Genomic DNA, 11,294 nt, shown 5'->3' on the forward strand with positions numbered 1-11,294 from the left:
GACCAGAAATGATTGTTGGTGCTGTCTCAATGCAAAAGGTCACTAATTCATATTTGGGACTCACCAGCAAAACCGACAACTCAAGTAGATAAGTCACTGATGAACGCATAGTTTAATGTGAACCTTGATTGTGTGCATTTTAGGGAATTAGGGAACTAGCAAATCGCGTTTGTTTATCAGTTTCACTTTGCAATCTCCTGGATAGCGTAATATTTTTCTTAATAGTATTTTAATCAACTGTCTCCTTGACCCAAAGCAGCCAGCTGGTTAGAAGAATGCCCGTCTAAAGATCTCTGATAAGCGATCAACATTTAGATCTAGCGTGTGTGAGCCAGCGAAAATGAGCATTGTTGCTGACCGGACATTACCTTGTGACCTCCGATAGCCAAGATGATGATGGTAAATTTTGAGAGGGAATTAGTACAAGTGTGCTGATAATTGACCACATTTCAGATGGTCCTCCTAGTGAAGATCTAAGCATCCGTGGGACTCGCTTTTGAAGGTTATATTGCCCGACACTACTTTAACTAGTGTTCTATGGCTAGGCTCCAGATGGACGTTTCTGGCGTTGAACAAGATATCCTGAGAAGCTATTGGAAAAAAGGGCTAAAAACCGACTATTTGGTGGCAGGAGCCGACCGATTGCCCTGCAACTTGGTCGCAGTAGATTAGTTCTTAGTGAATGCTATCGTTTTCCGCCCTGAAGCTAAACATGACATTAAAAAGTTAATCACCTTCACTCAATTTAAAGATGACATTTAGGTCAGCAGACTTAAAAAAGTACAACCACATCCCACTTAAGTGAGATCAAATGCCCTGCTGCTAAATTGGTAGGATGCCAATACTGATCAGATATAAGTCATGTGGACCTTCGAGTCAGCAGCAATGGTTTACAGCAGTTAGAAAAGTACCAGATGGCCAACTGCAATAATGATGCTTCATGAACAATAGCATGTCCCCTGTGCTGCATAGCACCCAAGGTCAACAATTGGCAAAATAGACAGTTTAGATGAATCTTAAAAATGTTTTCCAACATTTCACAAACAATGAGGTTACTGATTCAATAGTTAAAACTTCTTTTTTTTTTTTGGTACAACAGCGGTTCACACCCTGCGGGTGTGGATGCAGCCAACAAAGTCAGAAAGCAACAAAGCAGATAAGGAGCCCGGTACTCTGTCACGCAAACTCCTGCAACGAAATAGATAAGATTATATACAATGCTGAAAAAAAATTCTGTCATCTACAGCAAAAAGAACACTGACCAGTATAGATGCAAACCCTCTCATATCAGAAGGCACCATCATGGCTCCCGTCTCCAGATTCTGAAGATTTCCAGTTGAAGAAAATAAATATGATGAAAGTACATAAAAGGACCTCCAACAAATAGTTGTGCAAGTGCAGAAACAACTACCGTGTATGGCTGCTAAGTTATCTTCTTTGTACACCCCTAGTGGTGAGCCATGAACAGACAAGAGCATCTCGCCATTCTTTGGCAGCCTTAAAGTTTTGGGAGTCATGCCAAAAGATAATCTGTTGCTAGTTGCCTGCAACGAATATGATAATATCCAGAGCTTATGAAACTGATCTCTTCTGATGCTTCTTGGGAAGAAAAGGTTTTAAAAAAGGGGTGCATGTTATCTGCAACATCTTCAATTAAATGGTGATTTCACGCATATGTTAAGCATCTATCAAGCCCATGAGAGAATCATCCATATCTGAGCCAACAAATAGCCTTTAAGCTAAAATAGAGGCACATGACCATAAGATGAATAATGTACACACCCCAGGAGTTTGTAAAAAGTCTCTCGTTCCAGGCATCTGGTTTTCTGATGGTTCATTCAAAATCTAGAACAAAGGAAAATTGAAGCAAAACAAATTTGTAAGCTCAAGTGAAGAAACGATAATGAGACTCAGAAGTTTTGAGAGGGCAAATGTTCACATAACATACAAAATCAGGAATTTGCAGGTTCGCAGCCTCTAATAAGTTCTTTTTCACTGTCAAAAATCATATCAAGCAGTAAAATAATTTAATATTCAGAATCAGAGAGCTGAAATGCATGTATGGAAAAATATACAAACCTGAGTTTACTGAAAACTGAAGGCCACCAACATTATCAAGTGAAGCACGCACATTTCTACCATCAACTTGATTTCCAGGCAAATAACAGTTGTTGTCATTCCATTGCAACTCAAAAACTTTGTACTTCTCATTTCTTATCACTGACAGGTTGGGCAAATTTTTCTGGAAAAATGTTATTGCTGGAGTTTCCAGCTGTTCCTTGCTTAGATATGAGCGAAGCAAGCGCAACCGAGAAAGCAAGTTTTCAGTCTCTGCTGCACGAATAGCTTGAATTGCAGCAATTCGACGTTCAACTATCCAAGCATGCAAACCTTCACTTAGAATAGTTAAAAGTACAAAATAAACAAGGCAGGAAAAAGAGACTAAATCTCATCAAGACCTAACAATCAGAAAATATGCCACAAAAAAAAGGAGCAACTTGTGATATTAGAATGCAATTTGACTGAAAAACTAATTACCAAATATGAGTATGTACTATTGACTAAAGCGAAGAACACATATTATCATCGAATAGGATGATATAAATCTGAGAAGAGTGGTTTCAGAAATGATAAGGGGGAACACAAAGACCAGGAAAGATTAGGTGATTAATATAGGAGGTATTAAGGGATTGGTTGACCTATAAGGATTCATAAGCTGGACAGGGTTCCATGTCCATGGTCTTGCTTAAGCCTCCAGTCTCATTTGTCAACGGACCTGCCTGAAGTGTTCTTCCAGCGCTTAATAGTCTTTCAAAAATGTTTTTCGTACACCTGTATAGCTACTCATCAAGAAATGTCTCCCAAGTCGTGTTCCAACCAGATGACTCCATCTCTCTCTCTCTTGGACTGTGTCCTGAATCCTCAGAATCAGTGTCTGATGGTCTTCATCTCCGCTGGAATTTGAACCTGACGTCACGGCTTCCTCCTTCGATCCGTCTTGCAAGTGCAGGGTAACCCTAGGCCGGATCTCTACTTCATCGACTGTGTGCTTGCCGCCCAATCCTTCCCAACTCGGGCCGCCTGTAGCTAATGTTTTCCCAGTAGCGTCTCGTAAGCACCTTCGTGCTGAGCCGTCAGAGCACAAAAGTGGATGCTAAACTAAAGGTGCCTCAATGGGTGCCTTCTGCCTCAAACACTTCTCCAGCGGCTTCACTGGTCGCTGGTCTGCCATTCTCAGTTCTAGAGCTGAGGTATTCCGAAGTTTGCTTAGTGCCGATAAGGAACGAACGAAGCCACTTCGCAAGCAGCAAAAAGCTCTCATTTAAGAAATTGAAAGCAGGAATGAAGAAGGGGGCACAGTCAGACTTTCGTCTCAGACTGTAAAGCCATAGTTCTATTTGATGGCTTGAGAGAGAAAGGATCAAAGACCTCGGGTTCGGTAAACGCTTCCACGATTCTATCGTGAATGCCCCTTAACTCGAAATCATAAAGAGGTCCTTTCACCCTAGATAGAAGCAAGCAAAGACGATGTGTCGTCTACTTCCAGGAAATGTTCGGAACAGAGAACTTTCTCTAATACAACGCCGCATTCTCCGAAGATTGAGGCGTAACCGATCTGGGAGTGCCGAAGAAGGAAAATTCAGACTCCGATTCGGAAGTAGCGAATGCCTCTTTCTCGCCATCCTGTTGAGAACAGATTGTAAGGCGTTGAAAAAAATCCTTAAGAAAGATGTCAAGACCCTCGCTGCAAAACATATTTTCGCTAGATGGCAAGCCCCTCTTTTACTTTGATATAGAACAAATAAAGGGGGAGAGTCACAGTCTCCCTTATTTCCTACTCTTTCTTGTATCAACTGAGGAACTCTTCGTTACAAATCCCCGATAGAGGTAAAAATAAGGATTCATTATATTCTACATTATATTCTAAAAAGCGGCGCGCCAGGTAGACACGCGCGGGCGAAGGGAAAAGAACAAGAGGACATCAGAGAATAAGGTGCAGAAAGCAGATGGAGCACTTCCCCATGGCTCGAGGAGGACAGTGATATTAATAGAAGGACATGGCACAACAAAGTGAAGACAATTGAAAAGGAGTTGGTTTTCCGCTAAGTGGTAGGCACGCCTCGCCCCAGGCAGCAATCCGCGGACCCATAGGAGGTAGATAGGAGGAGGGTCTGTGAATGCGGTAGACGGTAGACCTCTCGAAGACTCGGCTAAGCCTGACCTTAGCTGTCCATTTCTTATTCATTCAGGGCGCCCCTAGTGGCCCAATCCTCGCTCTGGACCAAGGTGCGTAGCCTTTTAACATTCTCTTTCTCTTTCTCTCTTTCTGGCTTAGCCTACCAGGGCGCAACCTTCCAGCCTGAAACTTCCTTATACATTACATGATGGGACCTTTCTTTTCAGTCAAAGAAAAGAAAATTTTTGAAATAGAGTGGAGTGGGGCTTAGCCCCAAGTTTGGATTGTGCCCTAGTAGCCGCCCTCTTACCCAGGTGCTGCCATTTGTTTGCCTTGTTTGGAGGCTCCGGTTTCAAATCTTTCTCAAAGATAGATGATTGTGGGTCCTGAGAGGAGCTATTTGATTCTTAATCATGATCATTGGAATGAAGAGGTTTTGAGGACCTTCCTTCTAAGGAGAAAGCGCGAACTTAGTTCCCTAGCTTCGTGAGTGGAAAACAAAGGAAGGTAGTTCAATAGGGCTTTTTCCCAGTGCATCAAGGATCACGATCAGGATCTGCTAACTCAGCAACAAAGAAGAAGCGATGTCCATTTTCACCTAACGCGCGGTCGGCACGAGCATGATCGTTATCTACAAAATTCTTCGCTCCAAAGCGTGCAACATGATCTTTTTTGAAGCAAGGGCCCCTTCTGCCTTTAGGGCTTTCCCAAGGGGTCTAATTCAGTGCTTCTTACAGTACCGATTCTTATTCTAAAAGTACCGTTCGGGGAGTCGAGAATCTCCTTGCTCCCCGTAAATCTTGACTTTGTCGGGTTCCGGGGCTATAGCCTCTTTTTCTTTATTGAAATTTTTTTTTCTTTCTCTCCCCTACGGACAAAGAATGGAGTCCAACAGCTAAAGGGATGACTGGTCAATTGGATTACATGAGAGAATGAATGAGAGAAAGCAACGGTCTCGGCAGTCCTAGCCCTTTTTGAAGCCGACCTACTTGCCCTTTTTCTCTGATTTCCTCGTACTGCTTTAGCTTTTGACCAGCCCTTTCAGTTCAATGAAGCTAATCCCTCATCTGATGCCCCACACCAACCACTCTATCCAAGAGTTTATGAATCAAATTGGGGAAGAAGAAAGATTTTTTTTTATTGAAACATGTTCGTTCATTCCTACTACTTATCTTACTTCATTTCCCTCTTTTTCCAAGAATGAATGAGCCGCTCGGAAAAAGCCTTCCATTTCCGTCAAATGACCCGGCCTCCCTTGGCTCTTCCACCGTTCGGGCTCCCTTTCCTCCCAGCTCCGCGGATCTCCATCTGTACCTAGATTCGCCACTGGCTTCTACATGCATACTCGCGCGATATGGCTTTTCAGCACGGGGGCAAGCTTAAGAAGAGAGTAGGGGCGCGCTAGTTGCGAAGAAAACGCTTACACAATATAGATATAGGGGCGCGCTAGCCCCCTACTAGTAAAGACTTTTCCCTTTACTATGAAATTAAGGTTTTTGGAACTGATTTTGATCAACCGAGTAGCTAGCTTTTTTTGAAAAGTTCTGCCTACTTAGTATTTAAATTGGGATATTTCCTTGCACTTGTCCTCAGCTTTCTAACTAGAATCTACGACTTAAAGAGTCACAACCCACAATAAAATTTCTCCAGAATCACATTGATGCTCTTGTATCTCATCTGCCTACTAAAACTTCCACTCTATCTCAAATTTGGAACCTTTTATTGCATATCAAAATCAATCTCTGCATAAATGTGCTGTGCCCTGTTACAATATCTCTTAGCCCTCAATGATATGTTTCTTTTTTTTGGTAAATAATGATGTGTTTCTTTAAAGAATAAGAAAATGAGTAATTTGCATTGTTTTGTGATACATTCAGATATAGTTTTATATACTGTTTCCTAAGCAATTATCATAATGTATTATTTAAGAACTTCATTTTCCTCCCTGCCTCTGCTGATTTAGGTAACTAAGGTTATAAGTGAAAAAAGTAGATATTTTTGAAGCAAATCCCATGGTGTATGTTACTTAGAATGATGAGATGTAGACATAGAGGGTTGTTTTGGAAAAACAAGAATCTAAATATAGAGTATAAGAATGCAAGGATAATCGATACGTAGTAATGATTCTGATTAGTAGATTTGATGACCAAGGATTCAGTTATCTTGGACCTATTTTGCGAAACTTTAGTAATAAATGAGTAATACCATTTTAATGGGAGTTGGATGAAGTGGAAAGATGCCTCTGAAAATTACTCGATCACAAAAAAAGACAAAAAAAGAGATCCAGATTGCCTGTAAGGCCTGCAATCTAATATGGGTCAGGTTGTTGGACAATGATGGTCCAAACAAACATGATAATGATCAGAAACACGAGAATGTTGGAGTAAATACATACGATGAAGGCTTAAGAGTAAAAACATTTTTCATGATCTGCTAGTATGATGGCCAGTTCCGAACCATAACTATATCAATCAACAGATGCATGATTGTCATCTTGGCAAATAAAGCTACAGTTTGGTTAAGTCTACATATAATTGTTTGGGATTTACAACACCAGATTAAACCATCCTAGTCAGCTATGATAGTACAAAACCACTTGATAGTCTTTAGATGCTTTTGCACCTCTTTAACAGGAACATGGTTGCAAATTAGCTCTGAAAGTTCGGGAAATAAGAGCGAGTGCTAGATTAAAAATACTATGTTTACTGGATGGTAACTTAGAAGAGGAAAGAAAGACTAGGAAAAGGTAGAAATGGATCCCCTTACTGTCAAATTATACCTCCATGTGAAGTGAATGAGAAGAAAAACCTGGGTTTATACATCTGAGATAGAGGTGGATGAGAAGAGTCCTCGAAGAAGAGGTGGTAATGAACAAGAAGATAATGGGCAAGGTTCTCAAGAGGGTGATTGCATGAGAGGTCTGAAATTCTTGCACAAAGAGATATCATAATTTTTCCTTTATGTTTGGGTTTATACTGGACAAAATAGTTAAGCAACTTATTGGCCTACTTCACCAAAGGTGGGGAAAAAAAGATAACCAAGAAACATGAAAAAAAGAAGCAATCAAGTAGGCCAGTGTTGATTATGCACTGCAGTCAAAATTTTTACATAGGCATTTGGTATAAAGTGCCCATCCCAAGATGAAGGGTGATGTCGGTGGACGTGACAAGATTACCGCATTTGGTTGCACCATGATGATTTTACGAGGCAGTGATCCCAAATAACCCTCACTTCTCAAATCACCACCCAACCCAGTAATAGAAAAATTGTCCTTAAGGTCGAGTATCCAAGTTCAAGCCAAGACAATGATCTTGAGCTAAAATTTGTAGACAAAAGTGCCCCTCAATCTAGCAAAAAAAATGGTATATCAATATATTAAATATATTATATCAATATTATATATATATATTATATTATGTTGATATTACACATATTGTACTTATGATATATATAATATTATAATTTATTACTAATCATATTATTATCATATTATTATTAAATTATAATTTTAAATTATAAAAGTATTATGTTATTGTGCTTTATATTTATATTATCAAATTATTTAATATATTACTTCTATTTGCCTTATTTTCCTATCAAAATAAATACTAGTATTAAAATAATAATATATTATAAGCATAAATAAAAATATTAATTCTATAATAATAATTAATATATTTTTATAGAAATAATAATTTATGAGGTTAATAAATATATTTTTATAGAATAATATTAATAATTAATATACTAAAAATTTATTATGATATATTTTATATAATTACTAAATATATTTTATGAAATATATCAAGGGTAGTTTTGGTATTATATAGTCGGTCATCTTGGATTCTTATAAAATACCAAGCATGTTACTTGTGGATACCCAGAGATATTTAATCACCGAAAGATAGCATATCAAATACGGTGATCTTAGATCATTGAGGATCAGATTATTCAGAGATCTAAGATCACCTTGGTGATCCCATTTGGGTCAACAAATGCCACCCTAATGTCTAAGACTAAGTAGAAAACTAGGAATAAAGACAATGACATGAAAGAGTGCAAGGTTGATAATGCGATGATGCTTGTGCTTAGTATACCATAGCATATGTGAATATGAGGGAAGAAGTGATGAGGTAGTATATGTTGAGAGAGAAAAGGCAACAATAAGTGGTAGGCAAGACACCAAACTTTGTGGAAAGATATATACCCACACAAACCACACGAGTCACCCATATGGAATCTAAAATTAAATTATATCTATGAAATTCTTTGTGAATGTAACCAAACAACACCAACAAAGGGAGAGTTAACTCAGCCAAAGAAGCCCTTCTATGAGGTCATTCAAACAGCACTTTAAAAAAACCCATTGGACTAATTGTCTATTAGAAAGCTAATCTCCATCATCCGAGGTTTTTTTTTTTCTTTTTTTGGGGTGGGAGGGTGAAAGAAAGGAGACCCATAGCCAAGTCATCAAGATTTATACAGCTAAAGACTTTGAAATGGATGAAATTTTCATCTTCGCAGACTTGTTTATGCTAAGAAGATGGCGGATCCTCTGACCGTGGTACAGGAAGCATGATGCAATTGTTTGCTCATGCATTTTGAAGTTTTAGAAATTAAAATTTGCTTTTGTAGACATATTACTATCCTTTTGTCAGAAAAAAGGAAATAATTCAAAGAAAGAGTGCTACATTAGACAGAGCAGTTTGCATGCATGAGACCCTCAATGTAAGTGTACATGCAAGATGTTACGGGGGGTTCTCCGAATTTAGTCCCACATCGACCGTGTAGCGAGAAGGTCTGTGCCATATAATGGGGGGCTCAATAACCCTTCCCTTAGGAGGCGCCTTTTGTGGGGCAAAACCATGAGGCGCCGTGAGGAGGGCTCCGGGTACGCTCGACCCCCAAATCGGACCCAAAGCGGACAATACCTTCTGAGGGACACTTTCTCTTCCGCTGCTCGGATCGGTGGGGACTCTGCTGGTGACGGGGTGCAAATCCCGCATCATATGGCGCTAGAAGGAGGGCCTCGGCCCTCCGCCTATCCAGTAAGGAGCCGACCCGGGCACAGGACCTCCCCGCTGGGGGGGCTGTGTTACGGGGGGTTCCCCGAATTTAGTCCCACATCGACCGTGTAGCGGGAAGGTCTGTGCCATATAATGGGGAGCTCAATAACCCTTCCCTTAGGAGGCGCTTTTTGTGGGGCAAAACCGTGAGGCGCCGTGAGGAGGGCTCCGGGTACGCTCGACCCCCGAATCGGACCCAAAGCGGACAATACCTTCTGAGGGACACTTTCTCTTCCGCTGCTCGGATCGGTGGGGACTCTGCTGGTGACGGGGTGCAAATCCCGCATCACAAGACATACTGTCCTGAAACTAAAAGATACAGAATATCCACGAACAGGTTTGTGTGGCTATCAACAGTTTACAAATTTACTTCTAATAGGATAAACTTAAAACAGAAGTGTTGTCCCATAGGGAAAAACACAGATTTTGGATTCCGATCGTTTAAGTGGATCCACTTCAAATAAGAGCTCCTTTGAAATGGGAAAGGAGGTTAAATCAACCATAAAAACTATCATTTTAAAATCAAATGGCTAGATGATCGAAAAGGAGCATTCCATAGATTAAATTCACGTGAGCAAGAAGCATCATCTTAGTTAGACAAACCCTATTAATATTTTTAAAAAATTATCTAGATATGACATTTAGTGACCAACAACTACAAGAAAATCGTGGAAATGAGGAATGACTAAAACTTTTTTTCGTCATCTATCACAATTTTGCCAATAGATTAAGCTTGAAGTCAGATGGAGGAGGAGAGGCGAATCGAATACCTTCCCGATTATTGAACCCACGCTGTCTCTCCGCGAATTGCACCGCCCTGTTCTCGCTCGGCCCAGCCTCCTGATTGGTTTTCGGCTTCAGGGGAGACTCCGCGACCGCCCTCTTCCTCCCCCTTCTCGCCATTGGAAGGCTCGCCTTTGAGAATAACCGACCTAACGAGAGCTCTGAGACAGGGATCTGGAGAACCAAAGCCCTGTTTGAAATCGAAACAGGCGGCAAGGCATCAGTGGAGAGGGCTTGAGAAAAAAAACCCTAATTAGCAGAAGATCGGCAGTCAGTTCCTCCAAGCTCTTGGTTTCAATCTCTCGAATCGAAGCTAAATAAAAAAGAAAAAAAAAGAAGACAAGATATCAAGCAAAATGTACCTGGTTTCTTTTTAATCGAGGGTCGCGAGGAGGAAATAACTCGAATTTTTCCGGTCACGAGGAGAAAACCTGGAGGGGTTCGTACCAAAGAGATGGTTTTCAAATATTGGAGGCCGCCAAGCGGATCTACCGAGATTATGTCCGACGCGTGGGCAAATGGGTCTCGTGTGACCGGATCCAACTCCTGTCCGACTTCACTTGGATCGGACCCATGCTCAGAAATGAGACTCGATAGCCCTTACCCGACCACTAGCAAGTCGGGTTGGATACAAATCGGATCAACTTTTTTCCCAGGTTGGAATGGATTTATGTGGATCCTGCTGGGATTTTGGATGGAATTAGGTGGAAAATTGTCCCAATATGAACCATAAATAATGTGTATACACTGCATTGATAAATTTTATTCTAAATTATATTGGACAAGAAAATAGTAACCACCGAGATGTTTCGGAGCCAGCAACTAAATTCATGTCATAACCTTACGTAAGTTATCAACAGAATAATTAATGATTAACTTTGTAATGATTTATGTTAACATCATATTTGTTTCTTAGGTTCAAATCCAAGTGGGTGGGATCAATTGAGGATTATCTCAGTGGTCATACTTTAAGCTTGAAAATTGGAGATTCCAAGTTGGAGTCTTGAGTGGTATATTCTTCAAAGAGGGAGTCTGGAATAATCTATACCAGATCCATGCATAAAGCAAATTATATGTTTCAAGTCTAATTATTTGATTTTAAATTTTTTTTGATATACTATTTGCAAATCAAGTAGGAAAATCGAGAATAGATGCAAAAAAAAGATTATAATTTATCCTCTTCCTTAATGAATGAGTCTAGTTGTAGTTTTTTTTTCACCTACATTTTTATTTTGTATTACTTAATTCATAAGTTAAAGTCTTGTAGA

At 40.1% G+C, this 11,294-nt stretch overlaps 1 protein-coding gene across 2 annotated transcripts; it reads right to left on the reverse strand.

Moving 5' to 3' along the window:
* Positions 1-915: 915 nt before the first annotated feature.
* LOC103710406 lies at positions 916-10,480 on the reverse strand. Of its 2 annotated transcripts, none has more exons than XM_026805932.2 (8): positions 10,389-10,480; positions 10,014-10,216; positions 2,080-2,373; positions 1,949-1,995; positions 1,783-1,845; positions 1,412-1,544; positions 1,263-1,322; positions 916-1,188 (listed from the first exon to the last, which is right to left on the reverse strand). In XM_026805932.2, exons 2-7 carry the CDS (start codon positions 10,144-10,146, stop codon positions 1,288-1,290), a joined length of 705 nt encoding a protein of 234 aa, XP_026661733.2. In that variant the 5' UTR covers positions 10,147-10,216; positions 10,389-10,480; the 3' UTR covers positions 916-1,188; positions 1,263-1,287. The 2 variants fall into 2 exon arrangements, with proteins under 2 accessions (XP_026661733.2, XP_038983835.1); XM_039127907.1 differs by having other exon boundaries at positions 10,014-10,275; positions 10,389-10,478.
* Positions 10,481-11,294: the final 814 nt, after the last annotated feature.

The sequence above is a fragment of the Phoenix dactylifera genome, chromosome 7 (assembly GCF_009389715.1).
Source record: "Phoenix dactylifera cultivar Barhee BC4 chromosome 7, palm_55x_up_171113_PBpolish2nd_filt_p, whole genome shotgun sequence".
Taxonomy (NCBI): Eukaryota; Viridiplantae; Streptophyta; class Magnoliopsida; order Arecales; family Arecaceae; genus Phoenix; species Phoenix dactylifera.

Bases quoted from the DNA above. Each gene is read 5' to 3' on its own strand.
- LOC103710406 (XM_026805932.2), bottom strand. From the start codon at position 10,146: ATGGCGAGAAGGGGGAGGAAGAGGGCGGTCGCGGAGTCTCCCCTGAAG. The intron at 1,846-1,948 runs GTATGTTATGTG...CCTTTGTTCTAG, and splicing joins ACCTGCAAATTCCTGATTTT to ATTTTGAATGAACCATCAGA. The intron at 1,545-1,782 runs GTGTGTACATTA...TATTCGTTGCAG, and splicing joins ACTTTTTACAAACTCCTGGG to GCAACTAGCAACAGATTATC.